This window comes from Camponotus floridanus, unplaced genomic scaffold (assembly GCF_003227725.1).
Source record: "Camponotus floridanus strain SB8 unplaced genomic scaffold, Cflo_v7.5 scaffold6, whole genome shotgun sequence".
In the NCBI taxonomy this organism is placed as follows: domain Eukaryota; kingdom Metazoa; phylum Arthropoda; class Insecta; order Hymenoptera; family Formicidae; genus Camponotus; species Camponotus floridanus.
Window position 1 is genome coordinate 111,920 of NW_020229769.1, and position 24,855 is coordinate 136,774.

The following is a 24,855-nucleotide window of genomic DNA, read 5'->3' on the forward strand; positions in this document are numbered from 1 at the left end:
AATCGCGCGCCAAATCACGGCGCGCTCGGCGCGCCTCGCGGTCAACTTCAGACGCCGCGGTTAAAGATCGATCATCCGCGGGTAGACCCGCACTCCGCGCTCTGCAGCGCTGCGCTTCGCAGAGCGAGAGAGGACTCTCGGACTGTTCCATGCGCGTCGCGCGCGCTCGCTCAGCTGTTGTCTATCTCGGCGTGAAATGACAGTCTGGTGCGTCGACGGTGCGCGATGTGGAAATCAATTTCGTGAAGTTGGACGGTGCTGGGTGAAGTGAACCGCAACGCGTGCTATCGTGGTGCGACTTAAAAGATCCTCCCCGTTGCCCGGAAAAGATGAACGGGAGCTTGGGAATAGCGCGCGGCTCGGAGCAACATCCGCAACGGTTCGCAGATTACTTCGTCATATGTGGCCTGGACAAGGACTCTGGTCTCGAGCCGGACAAGTATTTCGGTGAGTATCGTATTTTCCTTTGCGTCAACTGATACCACTACTCCTCGCTATCTCGCGATTCTTTATTTTCGGTGTGTAATAAAATGAGAGGGAAAAAGAGGGGATGAGAAAGAGAGAGAGAGAGAGAAACAGAGAATGTGTGTGTGTGTGTGTGTGTATTATTTTATATATACTAGAGATACAACTGATTGTCACAAAACAAAGCTTCTTTAAAACGAGAACTCCATAAATATAATATAATGTCTGAGTGAAAAAAATACTAGCTTTAAATTTGCAGTAGAAAATTTGTTATCATACAAAGAGAGGGATACGACAATTGTTATATAATGGGTTTCAAATCTATCGGTAATGTTAAAGAAGGCATCAAAAATTAGTGCGATGATAAAATGTTTTAATATTAATAATAATTTTGAGTTTTTTTCCAGCGTAATAGCGTGAATTAAACTTTACACGATATCAAATGCATCTAAAGCTTTAATTATCATGAAGATCTTAATGGAATTCTCGTTCGCAATTTAATTACACGGTATTATATGTGAATTAATTGACCTATCAAATGTTAATTTCGAGCAAATTGGATTGAACATGTAGAGATATTCCGATTATACTTGTGAGACAACTCTTTATCTAAATTTTGTAAATTAATAATTTTTCTGCAGTTAACATGCAATTAATGTTAACTAAATGGGCATGTTTTAAGTATACGTATTAGCGTATAAGGTATAAAAAAGTAGGTTTGTTCGTTTGAGCATTACTTTCTCATACTTTCTGCATTTAGAATGAAATAAACTTGGACTTTCGGGAAGGGAAAAGTGCAAAAAATAATATAGAAAGTCTGCTCTCTTTCCTAATATAAATGAAGAGAATGTTTAATATTTGATTTCTTTGTAAAGCTGAGTTCGTAGTACGCGGAATGGACCGCGCGATGGTCGATCCAGCTGGCTCTTTGTCGTTTTAGGCTACCATACGCCTGAATAAGGGAGCCTTATAACAATACGCGGGTGCAGCATCCTCCTGAGAAAACGTCTCGTTCATGCGGGACGACGGTTTTCTGCGAAATGATCGTTTTACTGAAAGAAGCTCCCTCGAGAGCTCCCGCAGCTAAAGGCGCTTATATCTCGTAACGAGTGGCTTTACTGTCAGCTGTTGGCCAATATTGTGTTTGTAATTCCGGGACTCTAAACGCCGATATTATTTGCGACTCTCGCTTGGTTTTAATATTAATTAAACTTAAAAATTATAAATACAAAAATAAGAAATAAGATTATAAAGAAATTTAGAATATCATTACGAAATTTTTACTTTCTCACGTATTGGATACTAAAATCTGAAAAAATAGTTCTAATATGATGCAATAATATATTATTTGATTATCGAATTTAAAGAGAAAGAGTTTAAGATTAATTCTTAGCAAGATTGGCAGCCTTCAAGATCGGAAGTGTAAAAATATCTATAAAAAAGAGATAACGCGTGTCCCTGAGAATAAGGTCAAAGTTTACATGTATAGGGAACAACATTTCCATTTTATTACATAGGATATTTCCGTAAAGAAATTCCCTAAAAGCGAATAATATCTTACAAATAAGATTGATAACGAAGAATTAAAAAAATTGAAATTCTCTTTCGAATTTAATGAAATTATCATTATACAGCATTACACATATTTAAAAATAAGTAAAATAAAAATTTGTATTTTGAGAAATGTTCTTTTTTTGATTGAAATATAAATTTTAAAAAATATAAATCTAATTTTCACGAGAAATAATAGCTTTCATAATGGCAAAAATGTAAAAATATTTTATATGTGCTGCCGTTTTATCACATTTATTATGTGAATACAGAAAAAAATTATTTTCTTCCTATATTTTTTTTAATTAGTTTGCCATTTTTAATTAATCTATATAACTGATTTCTTTCTTAGTAAACTTGCTGAGCATTTTTAAATATCAGTGATTCTCGAGTACAACTTCACCCAGTTTTATGGCAGTTATTCATTTTCTGCTTCAAACAGAATACAATAACTCGATTGTGTCTAAGCGACTCTTTGTTAGAAGTATTATTATTCATTGGACGCATAAATCCATAAATATTTCTTCTTATTTGTAAAAAGTTTATTACTTGCTATAATATAACGTAACAATGTAAATGTAAATTTTCCGTTATTAAAAAGAAAAGAATAAATACAATTATTAAAATATTTAAATATGTGTCATGCGTATATATCTGAACTGTTTTTTTTACTATTTTAATTAATTCTTTATATTTATTTTTATTTTTAGTTTTTTAAATAATAATATCACTCTCTTACTTATAACTTTAATATGAATTTCTTTTTTTTAGCAATCTTTTATTTTCTTGCGTCTTCTTTTTTTTACAAATATTAGCTATCGATATTTTTCTCATACTTCATTCGTTTCACTTAGGACCTCACCCTTCTTTGCGTATGTCCAATGATTCGCAGAAGGGTTTGCATATTGCCCCTTAAATATATATTTTTAGTCTATTGGAAAGAGATTTTAAGTATTATATTAATGTGACAAAATATTTATATATTGTATCGATAACTTGGATCAGATAAATTTATCGTTAAATTTTTCGTTAAATTTGTAAGAAGCTCTGTTTTTATTATTAGGAAATTTTATATTTGATAAACTTTGAATTTTGAAATATACATATATTTTACATTTATTACACTTAAGATTTTGTATTTAAAATAAATTTTTCGGGCAAAATTGATTGGGCATGAACCGAATTTCTTCTTTCTAATTATTATGAAGCAGAAACCTTTATTGCGTATGTGCATCTGTGTTGGTTCTATATAATCACGTTTCCGCCTTTTAAACGCATACTTAAATGCCGGTAGCCCCTTCATGTACAAATGACCCCACGATGACATCATATGTGCTCATAAGAAGGGGAGAGGCAACTTATCTGGGTAGGGAAAGCTCCCTAGACCAGAATACAGGAACAAAATCGAAAACATATAATTTGTCTTATTCTTGTATTTTTAATATTGCCACAAATGAGGTCAAATCCAATCTCGCTATTATAAAAAATTTTGAACAATATCTTTTCAATTTTGTGGAATAAAATATTTTTTTGAAAAAATTAAGATATAACAATTAAAACATGGAACACATAAATTAAATTTAATGTAAATTATGTACATGTTCTATAATTTTAATATTTTGTTAGTCGATATGAGAAGTATAATTAAAATCTGTTCCTTTTTATAAATTAAATAATTAATATAATAAAATAATCTCTATTTTCATTATCATTTCGCTGGTTAAAAACAATAATTAAAAATAGATACATTTTTTTATATAAGAAGCCCAAGATTGTTTTAGTGAATATTCAAATCCAGAGAATACATTTGTGTGTTTATTAATAATTTTTAAATTTTATACATCTTTATTAAAAGAAATTTCTCAAATACAAATCCCATGAAATTTCATTATATAAGTTACGAATATTATTAAAATTTTATTATTTCCCATTCTTTTAATTTTTTTTTTTTTCAGAATTTTCTCTTTCTATATATATATATATATATATATATATATATATATATATATATATATTTTATTAAGTATAACTTTTCTAAACTTCTTTCACGGTTTTTTATGAATCATTCAAAAAAATATTTTTCAAAATTTTAATCTTTTAATAATTAATGTTATTTCTTGATAATATTTCTCAATAACTTAATAATCAAGTATAATTGCTAATTGTAAATTATAACAATAAACCAAATCACAGGCTTTCAATAATTAACAATGTAAGTAAGTTGATAGAAAATGAAAGGGTAATTAGAATCAAAAACATATTTTATTGACTGGTGAAATCTATAACAAATTTAATATTCTAAAATAAAATGAATATATTTAAATGTTTTTGTCTCTCTTCGGGCTATCTTCAATAAAACTGAACTTGACAATATTAAAATAATACATATGTAATCTTATAAAATGTATGAAGAGTGAATATTGATCTATAAAATTCATAAATTTGACACACAAAACATAGAGATTTTTACACACTTTAAAGTAAACAAACAATATCCCACAACAATCAAAATGTATAAACATATAATAGCAAGTCAAAAATATTATATGACAAATGTATGGAAAAAAGGATGCATGCAACTCTTATGTGTGCATCTTCATTGTGCAAAAACTACCACCTCACTAGTCATACGACACGGTTGATAAGTGTTTTGAACCATCGTTTAAAATGCAGTTATTACAATAAATTGAAATTAATAACGAATATAAATCATACATAATAAAAGTTAAAATAAATAAACGTATATATATTGCACTCAAATCTTAATTAAAGTCATTATAATTGGTAAATATGCTTGATGCAAAGTATCGGTGTCACTCTGTAAATTGAGACAGGTATCACTCTGTAAATTGAGACATTTATTTTTTTTGTAGACCATTTCTGATAGCATTTTTTCGTAAATAAAGTTGTCTAGAATCTTAATAGTCTCCCAATTAAAGTCATGATTCAACAATCTACTCGTTGATTTATGGATAGACGCGTTATTTCTTTTTATCTAATTTTTATATTCTTTAATTTTGCTAGAAAGAAGTTTATTATTTTATCCTGAAAGTCATTTATTTTATCCTGAAATATTGAATTTATTATAGATTTCGCTTGTCAACGTTATGTTTTTGGCTTTAATTAATCCTTTGTTTTCTATGTTTCAATTTACTTATAGTATAAATTTTCGTTAAAAAAATGTAAATTTTTTAAAGAAATTATATGTATATGGTGTATAATTTTCAGATATTTTATATTCTGTACAACTTCGCAAAAAAACCTGCTCTCTTTCTTTCAGACTGTCGCGTGACATCAATGTGACATAATTGTACATATTTATAAGTACGCGTAAGCGTACGTACACGTGTATGCACTATACCATAGGCGGATTCACAGAAAATATTCGTTTGTCCGACACTTCATATGTGCATCATGCTCTTGAATCAATACTTTCCATGGCACAGAAGCTTATCGGTCATTTATTGCTCGTTTTGTGCTTTCCTCCTTTCTTGTTTGAATATACTTTTCTCTTTCTTTTATCGCGTCTATAAACTTTGCTTTTCTTGCATCTTATGTATACAGGGTGTCTATTCACTAAAAAAACATGGAAAATGTAAATTTTTCAGAGATTCCTTTTGTACTTAAAAAAGTCAGGAAATTTTTATGAAATTTTACTGGAACCCTTTCTCTCGGAGAATTTTAAAAAATTTAATTTTAAAATTCTCTGTTTAATCATTTTGCTCTCATATTATAAACAGTCAATAAACAGACAAGTCAAGTAAATTATATGTTTAAAATACAATATATTATAAATATATATAACTTTATTTATATATTCATATAACTTTAATTTATATAACTTTATTTATATATTCAACGTTTTAACAAAATATTGAATATATATCTTTTATTATAATTTTTAGCGATGAAAAATGAAAATTTTATGCAAATGAAAAATGTTTATCATTATCGAAAATTAGTTATTTTTCTTCAGTATATTTACAAATCTAGCATTTGAAATTTGTGTTTTAATTTGTGTTTTAATTTTGTATTTTGAGTGAAAATATTAGAAAATACAGGCAATAAAAAATTTATTTTAGAAAGTTACATCAAAAAATCTTCAAAAATTTTCTTTAACTAGAAGTTCAAACAAAAATATTTGGAAAATCAGGAAATTTTTAAAGAGAAAATCTCTTTATAAAATTTGAGTAGACGTCCTGTTACACTATTCCGTATATGCATAAAAATATGCTGTCGTTTGCATATTCCTTGGAAGAAACGTGAATTGTTCACAAATGAAATGAACAACATTTGAGAAAGAAATTTTAACAAAAATGTTAATATACGTGACATAATCATTATAGAATAATTGTAACTATTTTATGGAATTCTGTGAGAAAGTAATTTTATATAAGAAATAAGATGTCTCGCAATAACAGTTCTGTTTCAAAAGAATTATAAGTTATAAAATGATTTTTCGAATGTTTTGATGTGACTTATAAATTACATAACAATCTCATAAAACGAAACAGTAATACATATAAAACTTAAATAAGTATCAAGATTCTAAAACTAAAAAATTTTTATCTTCTTTTAATATACAGTACTAGACAAAATAAATCATACACCTTTGAACAAATTGAATTTGTTAGTATAACTATTCTTTTAACAAGCAAATGGATTATTAGATACAGGAAAGTCGAAGCATTTCAAAGTATTTAAATAAAGAAAATAAGTAAAAGGGAGTAATAAAAATTATGCTCCATTATTTTGTAAAAAATGTATTATTCAATATTGTTACATTTTGCCCTGGACAAAATAAATCATACACTTTTAGAAGTAATAGTTAACAAATAAATAAAGTTAATTCTAATGGTGATTAGTACTTGGTATGGTCACCTTTGGCTGTCCATACCGCTTCCAGTCGGCGAGGCATACTTTCGACTAATTTCTTTAAGTATTCAGGATCAATTTCCTTCCGAGCCTTCTGGAGTGTTGCATAGGACAATGTCTTGTCACTTACGTTCGTTTTATTTACGTTCACGTCCAAATAAGCCCACAAAATTTCAATTGGATTAAATCTGATGATTGTGGCGGCCATTCGACCAGTTTTACCTTATTAGATTTGAAAATTGCAGTGGTTTCTTATACTGTCTGTTATAAAAAATGTATTTAAAATATCTTTAGATTACCTATTTTATTATGTTAGTAGTTGCACGTAAAAGTATAATTATGAATGTATTCGTAAGAAATCATCTCGGCAACGAAGCGTATACGAGAGTAGAAAGTATGGATAGCCACACGTGTAACTGGATTTAAGAACAATATATTGGCGTAATAACTAAAACGAAGATATAGAACTTATAAGCAAATTTTATGAGTAATATTTGATATAATTAAATACGTTGAAAATAAGTTTTTGTCGGACATTTATATATATGTGATACATGAAATATACTACAAAGTTATGAACAGAAAACCTATGTGTCTAAAAGATTGGTTAACAATTTTCTACGCTCACTTAAACATGATGACGACGATCTGCATGACTCATTTTCAAAAGAAGGATGCAATGATTTTAGATAAGTAGATCATAGATAATTTTTGATAACGTATTGAATATTGAATCATAAAATGTGATTTTTATTAAGTGCAAAGTATTAAAAAAAACATTTTTTTGTCTTTGTTTATAATAAATAAAATTAGAAACTAATTTTTTGTATACTTTAGGAAAATATATAAATTATATAAACTTTTATTAAAAAGTGTCTTTATATATATATATATCGAATTATACGCAAAAAAATGTTATAAATTTCATTGGACTTATATTTAGATCTTTATTTTTATTTTAATTGAAATGATAAATTTCATACATATATATATATATATATATATGTATGAAATTTATCATTTCAATTAAAATAAAAATAAAGATCTAAATATAAGTCCAATGAAATTTATAACATTTTTTTGCGTATAATTCGATATTGCTCTGGAAAGTCTTCTGCATTTGCATAATAATAATTAATGAAATGTATAATAATATAGTAAATAATTAGTGACAAGAGGATAAATACAAAAAACATGAAATATATAATACAGATAAATCATTGAAGAGCAACAAGTTTTATTCATAATCACAAACAAAATCACAGTCAAAATAAATGCTGGAATTTCTACATCTATTTATATAAATTATTTGATATTTTACATAAATTTATTACTACTTTTTACAGCATTAAAACAAAAAAATATTTGCTGCTTTAATATATACATTTAGAATGTAATATATAAAATGAAAAAATATTCATATAATTACATCGCATAGTTTTCTAAAAATAGTAAGCATATAAAAGACTGAGAAACTTGCTGAAACATCTGTTTCATAGTGATTTATTCAAAGACTTCATGTGTAGATGGGAAATGAAAATATCGGAAAAAGACTATCGGTCTGTTAATGGAAACTGGTGATTTCGGCGAGGACCGATTCAGTCAATCCATTCGATTATCACTGCCGTTACACTGAACGTTATTTCCAAGCGGAGATTGACTGTTGATGTTTACATGCTAGTTGATAACGTCAATCAAGAAATTTCAGATTAAAATCAATTTTATATCTATTTATTCAGATATATACACTTTATATAATATACTTTACATAAACATTTTGTTTCATCTCATACTTTCAATTATAAAAAAGCACTTATAACTTTTTTAAATTATATGAAGCATAATTTTAGTTAGGCTTTTTCTGCAAATAATTTGTATTATTGTGTAAAGAACATAATGAAATATATGTAGAACGAATATGAATTAATATATTTATTAACATTTTTATTAATATGCACAAATGCTGATAAAGTAATAAAATTTTATGGATCATATTCTCTTAAAATCTTTCAAAATAAAATGTTATAAATCACGAAACCTTATAACAAGACGTAACATAACTCTATTTGTTTAAAACAAGATCCAATTGCTGCATCACAACGAGAATTATTCTGTAAAATGGATTCTCAAATGTTCGTAAATTAATCCGGAATACGAACTTGAGATGTACTATCTGGCTTCAATCCGAAGGAAATTAGATGTTAGCTTATAAAGGTTTACGACAGACTTTCGCATGTGACATTACTTTGCTTCGAACTCAATTTTCCCTAATTCCCTGATTATCTATTTTGGTAGTTACAATAAAATTTTACTTGAACAATATTTTGTATAAAATATAGTTATCTTTACCAAAAAAATGTATAAATATACAATTACAGTATTATATTATTATAGAGTACTAGTTCAAATAACCCATTTTATATAACTAATTTAAAATACGAAATTCATATATATATAAATTGTGTAAAGATATATATTCCTAAAATTATAATTATATATATTATATTTTTAAATGTATTTGACTTATTTTTTTCATATTTACTTTATATTATTTTATATTCTCTCTAAACTTTATAATATAAAATCGATTTATAAATCTCTATATTTTTTGAGAATTTTTCTAATATTATAAAAACAGAGAACTCAATTAGTATCTGTCGATTGTAATTAATAAAGTGACTAAGGATATCTCACAATTTTTTCAGCATGCTTCATTTTCCTTTTCTCCGCATCTTGTTAGAATAGATTCATTGTTCGCCATCTTGGTAGCTCTTTGATCACAAACGATTAACCTTATACAGAAGTACTCTTGTATTTCGAAGTGTGTAGTTGGATTGACGCCAAGGCCTCCTTGAGCGTGTCTTATTTAAGTCTGGTCCGCACAGCATTTGAGATCGCACAGCATTTGATAACAACTTGCTGATTCCGTTGTAAGATAGTTCTAGCGAGAGAGAATTTTCAAGCGAAATTTCGTTTCACGAAAGATTGAACTCTATGCTAAATTTTCTTTTCTTCCATCATAAATATTTTCACTACATGTTTACGAAGAAACTACGTGCCAGGGAAGTTTGGCCATAATATTTGTAACGGAGAGAGAGCGTAGTTCTTTAATTTTTTAAATAAGATTCAGCAGAAATCAATGGCAAAGTATTTATTTGTAATTACATATGAATAATATTTTTTTGTGTAAGCACAGTTACAATTTATTATTTATTTTGTAACTCGTATCTTTCGGCTTTAAATGACTTTCATTTGTATTTTTTATACATTTATATATATACTTATATATGTACTTTTTATACATTTATATACATTTGTAATTTTTATGTAGTGTAAATAATTCCTTAAATATCTAAAGTAAAATATTTACAAGATTTAACAGCATCTAGAAAAAAATAGAAGTCATTATAAAATAGATTACAAGATGTTAAATTTAATACTACTTTTATTTCATTTTTAGATATTTAAAGAATTATTTACAGGTATAAAAAAAAGAATTAAAATCGCTTTGATTGTGATTCATTGATTCCTTAAAACAAATTGAAATTGAAATTAAAATTGAAATTGCGGTTTTATTTAATCTTAAATATTAAGTGTTGTAATTTAAAATAAAAAACAAAAACTAAAACAAACTTCAAAATCAAAAAGATTAAAATAAAAAATCAAATAATAGACTTAAAATCTAGATAACTTTGTAATTGATGAATCTCTAATCCTACCTAATGAGTCTTATTTCACTTCCTTTCTGCTTATAAACAGTTTATAAATAATACTAAATACGTATTCAGGAATGATATACATATATCATCTATCGTTTTCGCAGGTGATTCATTGCAGTGCACGCCTTTGGATCGGGCATACAAAAGCAAAGTATTGGGACATTATCCAGATTCAGTACCATGGAATCCTTTCGACGAACATGCTGTGTGCATGGTATGCATATCTATTATAATAACTAGCTGCTAATTGTAATTAGAGTTGAAGATTCCGCATTTTGGATAAAATCCATGTCAATGGTAAAAACTGGTATTTTCCGGCAAAAACAAATCTTCCTTTTTTAAAAATGTTATAATAAATAGAAAACTTTCTTATCTATATATGTTCATCAATTGAGATATTTTCTAATTTAAATTTTATTCAAAATAAAATCAGATAATATGTTAGAGAGTAGATTATAAATCGATGTAACAAATAAATTAATTATTTATTAAAATATATTGAATGGCAAATGCAAATCAAATCTATATTAGTAAAAATTGTTAAATATATAGAGATAGTCTATTTGTGTTGATATTTAGATATCTAGAACTTTATTATTCACTTTCTATTTTTTTTTAAATTGTTAATTCTGTTATTACTATATTTTTCTCATTAAACTAAAAATTAATATAAAATTTACTAACATTTACATCTCCAAAGTTTTTATTTAAAAAATTTCACATATTTATTTGAATTACTATAATTAAAACTATTATAATATTGATTTTATTCTTTTTTAATTATAGTAACTAGTATGGGATTTATTAATTAAAGCATACATTTTTTTTGCAAGTTATATAAATATATTTTAATGTTATGTATTAGTTTTTGCCAGTTTATTTATTGGATAAAAAATCCGAAATTTACCATGTTTTTTTCCATTTATTGGACTTTTCCGGACAACTCCGTTTGTATATAATTCGAAAAATACGAAGACCTTAACAGCTGAATAAATATTTTCATTTATTAATAACATGTAAATAGATTTAATATTTAGAGATACAATACACTTTAAATTATTAGCACATCTAAATATTTATTTATTAATATATCTACTGATATTAATATAAACGCATGTATTTATTCGAGTGTTAATAAAATTAATTAAAAATAAATGTAAAACATTGGAGAGGTAGATTCAAAGTGTTTTTAGCGATATTCTCTACCGTTAATTAGATTCAGAGAACATTTGCGTCGCACAGTCAAGGGGAGTAACTTATCGATTACATTGATAATAGCTTTGTCTGCCAAGCGGTTTGCGCTTTCGTACTCAAAAGCATTCGGTGGAGCCGACCTTCCATTCCTTCGTCCTGACGAAGGAAGATGGTCATAGAACGTATGGGTTCAGCCTTGTTTTCTACGAGGAGTGCCGCAATCGCAAAATATGCGCTGCAATGCAAACGTTACAGGCGATGCACATCACGGAGCTCAGTAGCGGTCAGAACGGCACACCTCCCACGTACGTCTACTTTCCGTATAATATAAGTATATTTGTAATTTCTTTTATATAAAAATCGACATTTTCTTAACGCTAGATTTCACATCTGATACATTGCAAATTTTTATTTTTAGATAAAAATTTTAATTTATCTTGCCAATTTTCTTTCTCTCTGTTATTTCTTTGTATTATTTTCATCATAAAAATTTCTAAAGCATGGTTTGATTTTTCAGAGCGAGGAAGGGCCAGGATGGACACAACACAAGATCGTTACCACGTCATTTTAAATTATCAGCCCATTCACCTGGTGCTGCATTAGGATACTATGATTCTATCAAAGACAAGTTGCTAGTGACCAAATCAATATCCTTGCTATGCCAACAGCCTTACCTCTACGCGGCAAAAACGTTCCTCACTAATCTTTACAAGTAGGAAATTTCACAAATTTCTATAAATCTCTATAAATTGTTTATGTCATGTATTGTACACTTATTCACGTTATAGTCAAATATTTATAACAAACAATTTAAAATAATATTAAAAGAAATAATGCGAAATCTTATAATTAATTATAATTTAATATTATAATTTATAAATTTATACTTTAATATTATAATTTAATTATATTATGTGTTAAATTATATCTAAATTATATCTAAATTTTGTCAACCAATGAACACAAGACAGTAATTTGATTTTTAAGGAAAATTTATTTAAAAAGAATATAACTTTTTTCTTGTGTAATTTATTTCTTTTATTATTAATTTTTGTTATAAATTTTTGTTGGATTCTTTCGGATATTATTTTCATATTTCCAAAGAACGAAAAACTAAAGTAAACTGTTAATTATAATTTTTCCTAATAATTATAACATCTACATGTGTTGTTATACAAATATTTTGCATCTATTGCATTATGACTACATTGAAATTCGTGTAACGCGCAACGTTTTATATAAATAGTACATGATTTCTTCGAAATACTTCGATAGAGACTACACTAACAAAAAATTCTTTAATTAATCTTTTTATTATGCTGTGTAGATCTGTTTTAGAATATGAGAATTTCTTAGAAGCGATAAAATCATTACTGTTTTACATTACAGAATTAACGGGCAAAATATATAATATATGTAGTAATATAATACTACATTATATATATATATATATATATATATATATAAAATTATACATATATATTAAGGATTGTAATGATCAATGAAATTTTCAGGTGTGTTCCTAGACATCCTGGGCCTGGGCTTAGCTTAGAATCTTATGTCTACAATATTCTGTATAATGTACCGGTACCATTGTCTGGCAAATCGTTGAAGTTTTTCGTACCTAATGATGAACCAGCGAAATTACCCTTGGAACTGGTTATCTATCAACCATCTCCGTTGCTGGAGCTACCGATGTTGGACTATCCTCTCAAGGATATATTCACGTGGCTAGGTGCAGATTGTCTAATCCAGTTATTCACGTGCGTTCTGTTAGAGAATCAAGTTCTCTTGAGAAGCGCCGATTTTCACAAGCTGATGGTGGTATCCGAATGTATAACGGCGCTCTTGTTTCCGTTCTCTTGGCAACACGTCTACGTGCCAATATTGCCTGCCAGTCTGCATCACTTCTTGGATGCTCCGGTGCCCTTTATAATGGGTCTGCATGCGCAAAGCGAGGGCGGCGTATTGAAGATTGCTAGTGAAGTATGTTTTCTTAGAATTCTTTTTTTATACTTTATTTTTGTTTATTGTATTCGAGAGGAAACAATTACATCTAAATAATGCATAATATTATCATGTAAATCTTCAATTAACCGCGATTTTGATATTTTAATAATTATTTGACAATTTTTATTTTGATATCTTTTTTTTACTAATATAATAATGAAAATTCAAATATCCAGTACTATAGATTTATTCATTGATATCATACATCCAGAATTGAAAAACGTCAATTTTGTTTTTTCATATTAATTAAGATGTATCTTGAATCAGAAAAAATTATATGTTTGCTTTTTTATTATTAATTTTTTTCTGTAGTCTGTTGATAATGAAAAATTAAGACAATTGTTTATTAGCCAAATGTAATGCTAATCGTGTTTGTTCACAGGCAAATCTTTGTTATGTAGATATAGATAAACAGAGTAGCCAATTTCCGGAAGAATTACCTGTGTTTCCTTATAAAATGCAGTTTATTACTGAGATTAGAGCGCTTCTGAACAAGTACAAAGTACCACATTCAGGAAAGTGAGTTAATCTTTGTTTTTAATTAAGATGAAAATCAGGATATTACTTTGTATTTAAACCGAACAAAAAAAAATTTTACTAGGACTGATAACATGGTTATAAATTATTATAATGGCGACATCATGACCAGTAGTCTGACGCTTCCTGGTTCTGGTTTTCATCTTCCTCGCAGAAAACATTCTCTACACGACGTGTTAGATTGGGATCGGCCGGAACCAGAGCCGCAATCGGACAATTTGCAAAGAACAATAGATAAGAAATTAGGTAACGTGTAAAATATTTTTCTATGTTTAGAAATATATTATAATAAAAATTATTTTTAAATTCTTGATTTTTTTTTATTACAGTGAATGTAGACGATATTGATCCTACAGAGGATATTATGTCGGAAAAGATACTCACGCCGCAAGAAGAATATCGAGAGACTCTCGATTTCAATAATGCTGTTAGAGAGATCTTTTTGAATCGTTTTGTACAAATGTTTTCTAGTTACGAACATTTTGTTATTCAACCGAGTCAGGTACGAAATGTAAAATTTCTGAAAATTAAAAATTATGAGAAATATGTACATATATATAGTTATTGCTTAAAAAAATTAATTTCTAATATATATATATATATATATATATATATATATATATATATATTATCCTTCAATGTAATATATATATATATATATTACATTGAAGGATAAAGATGAATGGATCAATAATAGGGATAGTATGCACGTTTTCGACAAAGCCACGTTTTTATCCGACCAGCCTACGCCACATCTGCCATTTTTGTCAAGATTCCTGGAAACGCAGATGTTTGCCTCTCTTGTTGATAGTAAAGTGATGTCAACGTGGAGCGAACTCGATTGTAATATTAAAGTCTTCGATCAAAGAATTTCCGCTTTAAAGTAAGTCTTAATAATATAATATTATAATAATAATATAATATTCGGATGTCTCGAATTTAAATGTCAAAATTTTGGAAGCGTGTCAGGGATCGATAAACTAAGAAAAAATTTCAAGAGATTTTTGCTTCGTTTTGGAGAAAATCATAAAAAAGTAAAAAAGTTTTCATTTTTTTATTTATTTATATTTATTTCGTGTTGTTACTTTCTTTTAATGGAGATATTATTAAAAAAATGTATAAATATATAAACATAAACAATAAAATAAACAGGATACAATAATTCTGTATTGTATATATTTACAATCTCTAATTTAACTTCAGGGAGATTTTAATTCACTCTTTTTTTTAATTACGTTTATTTTTATTTCATAATATTTTTCGATAAATTTAATTTAATGTTATTTTGGTTTTTAGTTTTTTTGCGATTTTCTCCAAAAATAAATAAATTTTTAAAAAACTTCTTTTCTTAATTTATCGATCTTTTAAACGTTACCATAGTTTTAACATTTAAATTCGGGATGCCCTATATAATGTTTTTCTTCAAAATTTTAATTATTTTTGTTTATCTGAATTATAGAAAACTTTTTAATATTTAATTGATATTTTCTGTATTTTAGAAAGAAAGTTGGAGAAAGCATCATACGATCAATGCGATATGAGCCTTACACAAACATTACAGATACACAACAAATACTCAAACAGAGATTAACCAATGTAGACTTTGAGACGAATCCGCCTACGGAAATTCTTCCTCATAGAGCCGCATATTTTCGCAGTTTTCCTTTGTTAGATAACGTCGTATTAAATAAAGAACCAGCTCAAAGGTTTGATATGATTATTCACAATGTTTTTAATTAGATATAATCTGTTATTTTCAAATTTATTAATGTTTACTATCTCTATTTTGTGCTTCCTGTGTAGTATACTTCGGTAAGAAATAACTTTTATTATAAATAGAATAGAGTAATATCGCTTTCCTTAAAGCGCGTTAAGTCTCTAATTCGTAAGGTATTTTTCATCTAATGTTCAAACTTATTTCGAGAAAAAATTTTATGTATTATATAGTTATATATATATATATATATATATATATATATATATATATTATATACTTCATTTATTTTTACTATAATTTTTTTAGAAATGTGCTTTAATATATATATTTACAAATCGTAGTGTGCTCGCGGATTAATAATGATACAACTAGATTTTTTCCTCGATCGCTTTCTTTTATCTACAGTAGTAGAAGAGGCCAGACACAGTGGAAATACAAAATGAAATCTATGGATACAAATGGGAAACCTGTAACGCCCCAAGAATCTCAGTCGCCTCGACCTCAAACTAAACTTTCGACGGACATGAGTCCCGCTTTAATAGCGCAAGCTAATTGGACATTCGTAGAAAAATTGCTCAAGGTACTTGCTTCCTTACAGCTATGATTTAACACAATTATTGAATGTCTTATTTCAACTATTTTTATTCGTTAAATATATATATATATATATATATATATATATATATATATATATATTAAATAGTAATCAATATATTAAATAGTCATTATTATTATCTAAGATAAAATGATGTAATACACGCCCCATTTCTTAAATCAATATAAAATATACTTATGATGAACAGATTTTATATTAATTTATGAAGTTTATACAAAAAATTACTAATATTATAATTAATTTTTGATTAATTAAAGTATTCTAGTTATGATATTTTTGAAAATATTGAAAAGGACACTTTTTTCACGACTTCAGTGAAAAATACCTCAGATAACTATAATCAATAAAATAAAAATATTTTTTTTTTTATTTTAAAATTTGATAAAATAAAATTTCATATTTAATAAAAAACATAATACAGTTTGAATATTTACAAGGATTATAGTTTGAATATTACAAGGATTATAGTTTGAATGTGTATTGTATGTATGTAAAATCACATTCAGAGCATTTTCGTACAGTCTCTCGACGTACTATCGTCGTATCTATCGATTTTCGTTTCAATAAGACTGGTAAGCTCATTATATTTGAGCAATAAATGGAACATTTTTCTAATTTGCCGGGGAATATTACATTTGTTGTATGCTATATATAAAATTATTACAATTTGCCGGGGAATATTATATTTGTTTTATGCTATATATATAAAATTATTACAATTGTAAAGTCATTATAAGTATGTTATTTTGTGATAAGGATTGTAAATCCAAGACAAAAAGGATGTTGGTGGAGAAAATGGGATCGGAAGCAGTCGCACTTGGTCACGGAGGCGAATCTCTATCCGATGTTGAGGAGAATACTCTAGTCGCTAGTCTTTGTGATCTATTGGAACGAGTATGGAGTCATGGACTGCAAAACAAGCAAGGCAAGAGTGCTCTTTGGTCACATTTGACCATGTACCAAGAATCGGAGGAATGTAACGATGCGACCAAGTCTATAGATGCCAATTTTCTTTCCCCTGGTAAGATATGCATCATGTGTTTCAGCGTTGCGCAAAAAAATTACGGTTTAATATATTTTTAAATATTTATACATATTTCTTGTATAATATAAATATATAAGTACATATATACATATATACAAGAGAATAGTAATAATTCATCAATCACAAATTAAATATTATTATTTTGCGGAAATGCAGCGCTAGCGTGGTCCGTGCTGCGGAAACGACTCGATTGTACGTGTCTCCGTTTTATAATAAGATAAAGTGTTATAAAAAGTAGAGATTAGTTCTTCGTACGTAGATATCCTGCACTGTTAGTTTTGTAAGTGATCCACCAAAATAGTTTATATTACGTATTTACGCTGCGCCGCACGTATTACTCGAGTAGAAAGATATTTTAGAGCATAATATAAAAAATTAAATTAGCAATAAACACACACACACACACACACACATACATACATATATGTACATATACAATCTGTGCGCAAGATTTATTATTTTCCTTTATTGTTCTTAAGTTTAATTTTTCTTTCTTTTATTTCATTTTATGTTGTAATTAGCAAAGAAATCTCCGAATAAGTTTTTCGGAATACCGGACCGTTTGGTTTCATCCTTGAGAGGCAAAAGTATTATTGAAATTGCTTCTTACATCAAGGAAAATTTGAATGGTAAGCCTCGATATTGGCTTGCCATAAAAAAAAAGAAACACGCGGGCTAATTTAATGATGATATTTTTCTTTTCTTTGCATCCTATTGCATCTTTTGGAATTGTATTATAAAAAGCTCGTAAATGTGCATAATTAATAAATATTAATTATTTTATAGAGTGACATTTTTTTATTACATATTATTTTAATATTTCTGTTTAAAGAAATCCATAATTTCTAATAATTTTTATGGAAACAAATGCATGTTAAATATTATCATAATACTGATATGTATGTTACAATGGAAACCTGAAGATCCCTCAAAATTTTAGTTGGAAATTCTAGTTATAATTAAGCCCTCTCGGCAATTCGTGTAGTTCTAATTGAAATAATTTAGTTAAAACTAGAATTAACTGACCGTTTTAGTAAATTCACGTTTTAATTAAAATAATTTAGTTAAAACTAAAGTGTTGACTGCATTAGTATATTCACGTTCTAATTGAAATAATTTAATTAAAACTAAAATTGATTGATTGTTAATGAATTCGGAATGGAAAGCCAAGATATAGCCAAAGTCACGGTTCAGTTGAAAGAGCCAATTAGAACATAGAAAATATGTTAGCCTGATGAATAAAAGAAAATAATATTGCCAACTGGTCGAATGATCTTAAGTTTATAAGAAATAAACAATTTATAAGAAATAAAATCCTTTCTTTAGGAATCAAACAATTACTTTATGCAGCGCGAATTGTCAAGTGGATTTAGTCAAAATTAAAATTTCGCAGTAAATTCGGATTTGATGGATTACAAGTTTTAACTGTAACATATATATATATAAATTATTTATAGAGAATATATGTGTACGTGTGCGTATATACTTTTGACAGTTTGTAAAGCATGATGTCGGATTTGCATGTGCATATTATTATCTGCAAAAATATGTATTGAATACAATCAAAAGAGAGAATGACTGTTTGAACAAAAAGAATATTATTCTTGTTTTCGTTTTGTCTATATATCTTTTGCTTGATTGGAAGAAGAAATGTCTGTTATCTAAAATATTTTATTGCGATAGATTTGTCTAATTTGCAATTGGAAACGGACGTTTCGCCCACGAGGGGTACGGACAAATATAAATCTCCTGGTGAGAGGAAAACCGTCGGTCCGGAACACTTAAGGCCTCTTCCGGACTCTCTAATTTTCGACATTCGTAACGTACAAGCCATGACTGATATTAAAACACACATTGGATATGCAAGAGCATGGGTGCGATTGGCTCTTGAAAAAAAATTGCTGTCACGCCATTTGAAAACGTTATTGTCAGATAGTGCTTTATTGAGGTATGTTTTGAAAATGATTAAATATAGTATAATTTTCACGCCCGATATAGTACTAGCGATACAATATTCAACAAATTATATAAAGCTAAATAATAAAATAATAATATCTTGTAACACTTTACATGAAACATTCTGTATATCTTTTATTATAAATTTTAATATTTTAATTTAAATATTTCATAACAATGATTTTGTAAATGAATAGGATATGAAAAAATATAATAAAATTAATTATATAATTTGTTTTCTATTTGCTGTGATAAGGATTCAGGACATTCAAAAATTATATCACTACAGAAATAAATTATATATAATATATATTATATATTTTATATTATATATTATAGTATATTAATTATATTGCGATATTTTAATATTAATATTAGTAAAAAAATGAAATGTTATTAATATATATTTTAAAAATTATAGAATATTTTTTAATGCATACAACATAAATATATAGAAGATTTTGATTATTTCAGAACAAATAACTTTTTAGATTATTTTCATAACTGCGATCTGTTCATAATAGATTTGATTTTTTTTAAATATTAATAATTATAATTGCTTATCTTTCAATGATTTATTAGGAGTCAGTATAAACGATCAGCATTTTTACGCTGTGAGGAGGAGAAAGAACAATTTTTGTATCATCTTCTGACTCTTAATGCTGTTGATTATTTCTGCTTTACAAACAATTATCCGACAACAAAATTACCGTATCGAGTTGTGATATTTCCCAGCCGAAAAGCAAGCGCCGCTACGACTTCGGCTAATAGTTGGATTGCTATTTCCGGTACGCTCTGTGAAACCAATCCCGTACCTATACCGAAAGGAGCGTTAGAATTTGTATTTCATGTAGGTATATATTTTATATAACTGCTATTTAATGCTTTATTAAATAAAATTATTAACTTCTCTTAAATTTTAATTAAATGAGTTCTATTGAAACTATTTCTATTTTATTATATCTATTAATATTCCTATCATATTTATTAATTATTTCATTTTTTATAGAATAGACACATTTTATTATAATTATTTTCATGTATTTTCTCCCTCTTTAGCATAAAAATTTAGGTGTGTTGTCTACATTAAGAATTGGACACGACAATACTGGATTGTCGCCAAAATGGATGGTGGAACATGTTGTAGTGCGAAATGAAGTAACTGGACACACATTTAAGTTTCCTTGTGGTCGTTGGCTTGGCAGAGGAATAGACGACGGATCCACCGAGCGTTTATTAGTGGGTGCTTTGGTACCACGTAGTATTGATAGTGAAGAGTTGGTGGAATCATGCTCTACGCCACCGAGATGTAGATCTCCGAGTATACCTAGACGTCCCATACTATCGCAAGTCGAACTGCAACACATGCTTGGTAAATTAATAATAGTACTATTTATTGACTTTGATTCTGACTATATTGTATTCTGGGTACATTTGTTGTTAATTGAAGTAGATATTTAATTTATTCTATATGTTAATATTTAGTATTATTATATGCGTAGGGGAGAATGTTATTAAAAAAACCTGTTATTAAATTATAATGGTGTTGAAAAAAGTGACAAAAAATTCACATATATAATATTCATATTTCAAAGATGATAATTTTCTTATTATAATTAATTTAAAGATTCAAACTATATAAAAAACTTAAGAAAAATATAATTTTAAATGAAATTATTAGGTGAAGCTGTAAATGCCATAGTCAAATATCACTACAGAAGAGAGTGTCAAGACGGCTCTTTGACAGCTCTGTTGTGCGGAGAGGGCGGTCTTGTGCCATCTTTAGAACAAATATTTCTATTTGGTTTTAAAAATCAAAGAATATTTGGAAGAAATTTCTACGTATGGGATTACTTTTGTGAGCATAATCAATCATTCATTTATAATCATCAGAAAAAAAACAGAGATTAGAACAATATATAACTGAATCTATTGCAGTGCGCGTGAAAGAAAATTTTGAGATTTCTTTGCTGGAGGAAATGGATGAGTATTCTCAAAGACTTAATCGAGATAGAAGAGTATATACGGAGAGCAGCCAAAGATTTACTATTTTAAGATGTTACTGTCATCTCATTGATCAAATTAATATGTTTAGTCAGACTTTAGGGAAAGATGGAAAATTTCAATTATTTATCTGTTTAGCAGCGAGGTAAATTTTGTAAATATCTTTGATGATATATAGAGTGTTCTATTTTAATTGATTATTTATCTTTTCTTCTTATTTAAATTTAATCGTCAATGTGTAATTTTCAGAGAGCAACTTCTACATCCAATGTTACGTCCGATGAGTGACGCGCGTTCTACGGCAGATATGTACGAAGAAAATTCGTTTCTACGAAATTCTACATTATTGACTTTTCTCATTCATATTCTCGAGCCATTGAGCGAGTTCCATATTGTCCTCGAGAAGAGCTTGACTCACGGAATCTCTAGTATATGTTAGTATTTGCCAAATGGTATCAATTGTAGATATTCCGTGTTCCTTCGGTAAGTGTTGCGAATTATATGAAATAATTATAATCGTAAAAAAATCCACATCAAGCTTTCCAACGTTATATAATAAGAATGTATTTGTTACATGGCGTTTTTAATTATTGACGAAATTAGAGAATAATTAAGAGCCTTTCATAAATAGGAACACACCAGGAACATACTTTTAATTGATAAAAAAGCCAATTAATTCTAAACAGTAACAAATGAGAAATTCAATTGTTATTACGTATGACGATAAAAGATTCGACAAATTTTATCATTAAGGAAAATTTAAAAATATGTAATATTAAATCTAAAGACTGTTACGAGGATGTAGCTGTACCATATGCGTCTTTAAACAACAAATTAATGACAAGAAATAATATGAGATTTATTAGATATAATATTAAATAAGAAGAACATATAGATCTCGTCCTATTTCAGAAACTTACAATAATATCTTATCGGTGATAAAAAAATTAATATATAATTGAAATATATTTGGCCCTATCTTGCCATAACTATTAATAATGCGATAAAAATGGAGTGTTGAAATATTTATACTAGTGAAGAATCATGTACCAAAGATGTGATCCCATTTATTCAGTTTATATCATTTTGTATTAGCCTTTGTTATTAAATATTAAGTTTTTAACATTGTCGTATATTTTGGATGCATGCAGAATATTCTGAAATCATTTTTATATTTATACTGATACACGTACAGATTAATGATAATTTTTTAATTCTAGAATAAAAATCTTGATATGAAAAATTATCACAAAATATTCACGTACATATGTATAATCTATGAGTCTCGTTCAAAAAAAATACTAGAAAGAAAGAATTATCTTTTTTAATGGCTGTGCTTCATATTTGCATGCTATAAGATTGAATATAATTTGTATTAATCGCGTGAGTACTAACATGACAATTTTATGTTATAAGTATAAGAAAAGAAAAGAGTGATTATCACATCTCCTTTTCTATTACTGCAATTTATTTTTCAATGTTCGCGAATGAACTTTTTTATTTGATTCCATATTCGGCGCCATGGAATAAAAATTTCTACTATGAGATTTATAATCTTAAACTTACACAAATTTTGTTTTTATTCCAATGAGAGATATTAAAATCCCTTCAAATCAAACTAAATCTTAATCTGCGAGATAGTATATGAACTGGGATCGAAACTGTAATTATCAGATGATAATTAATTAAACTTAATTATCAAATGATTACTTTAATTAATCTATATTTTATGTTTAATTATGGTTGCAAATTTTAATAAGGTATATACATTCTAAGTTACAATCGTACGTAAGTGTAAAAAAGTCTTTTGATTTTATTATAAGAATTATCTTTCTTAATTCTTTTGATGTTTTGCGAATTTATACTTAAATAATAATTTATGTACAAATTTATTATTTATATATTTTATCGTAACCATATAAAAAAAAAACAAGAAAACTGTCATTGAATTTCATCGCAAATGGACCAAATGACGTAACCATGTTTAGAATGCTCCATCTTTCTAAGAAAAATCGATAAATTAATAAAGAATATTTGTTTATTTTCTTGCATGATTTATGAAATAATAAATGAATAAACTTTTTGATCAATCAAATATTGCTCGATCAGAAATTATTATTAAAAATTTGATATACATGGTCTCTTTATAAGTAACATGGAATAATAATATTGTGACTATTATAAAAAATAATTCCTAAAGTACAATCCTACAAATATTTCTCATTGACTCAAAACTTTATTGGACACTCAAGATTCAAGAACTGTTTGATCAATTTTTTTTCAAACTATAATATATATATATCTTAATTCTACAATATTAAATGTCATTTTGTTATAATATCTTGATATTTGTATATTAATTGGCAAAAAAATATCAAACAGTTTGACCAAATATGAAATTATAATTAACTTTTGCATTAATCTATATATATATATATATATATATATATATATATATATGTATATAATTCTTCCTTTACAAAGATGACGTACCGATTTCCTATTTATTTTCAATTATTCGGTTATTATTCTTGCATTATAATAATCGCGCTTAACATTTGATGGTGATTAATGAATTTGGAATTAGAAAGTAGAACACATATACATGTGCACATATATACACGATTGTCCTTATAATTTAATTTACAGTAATAGCTTATTTGAAATTATGAGAGCCATATGTTATAAAGATTGTACTATCTTTAAATTTTCGCATTTTTATCTTGCAAAATTTTATTAAATTTCTTCAATATATTTTTAAATATATGTATTAATATACGTATTTGAAAAAATATTAATTCTGTATTTTTATTACAATATTCAAAATTAAATCAAAATTATTAATGAGTATAGCATATTTTGAAACTAGATACATTATAAAATATAAACCACTTATTTTAAAAAGTGTAAATTCAACGTCGCACATTTTGTAAAAATTGATTTATATTTACATATTATAGTTTTCATTATTTAAAAAAAGCATCAATTTTATGTTAATAATTTATTCAAAATGAATAATTCGCATATTCCTAGAACGATATTATACACATATAGCAATATATAATATTATCATCTTTTGAAAAACGTGTTTATTCCAATATTATCTTTTATCCTACATTATGATTGTAATTAATAATAGTGTAAAGAAAAAAATTGATTAGAGAAC

At 27.1% G+C, this 24,855-nt stretch overlaps 1 protein-coding gene across 4 annotated transcripts; it reads left to right on the forward strand.

Annotated features, from left to right (window-relative positions):
* The first annotated feature begins 99 nt into the window (after positions 1-99).
* Positions 100-22,873, forward strand: LOC105248370 (DENN domain-containing protein 5B). 4 transcript variants are annotated; one of them, XM_025413027.1, is made up of 20 exons: positions 100-447; positions 10,715-10,824; positions 11,889-12,109; positions 12,322-12,516; positions 13,319-13,790; positions 14,197-14,333; positions 14,416-14,597; positions 14,681-14,853; positions 15,023-15,234; positions 15,851-16,057; positions 16,155-16,163; positions 16,474-16,648; positions 17,441-17,705; positions 17,886-17,921; positions 19,413-19,677; positions 20,268-20,535; positions 20,745-21,057; positions 21,367-21,543; positions 21,624-21,834; positions 21,939-22,873. In XM_025413027.1, the coding sequence occupies exons 1-20, from the start codon at positions 330-332 to the stop codon at positions 22,126-22,128; spliced, it is 3,936 nt and encodes a 1,311-aa protein (XP_025268812.1). In that variant the 5' UTR covers positions 100-329; the 3' UTR covers positions 22,129-22,873. The 4 variants fall into 4 exon arrangements, with proteins under 4 accessions (XP_025268812.1, XP_025268810.1, XP_025268813.1 ...); XM_025413025.1 differs by lacking the exon at positions 17,886-17,921 and adding an exon at positions 18,251-18,358; XM_025413028.1 differs by lacking the exon at positions 17,886-17,921.
* Positions 22,874-24,855: the final 1,982 nt, after the last annotated feature.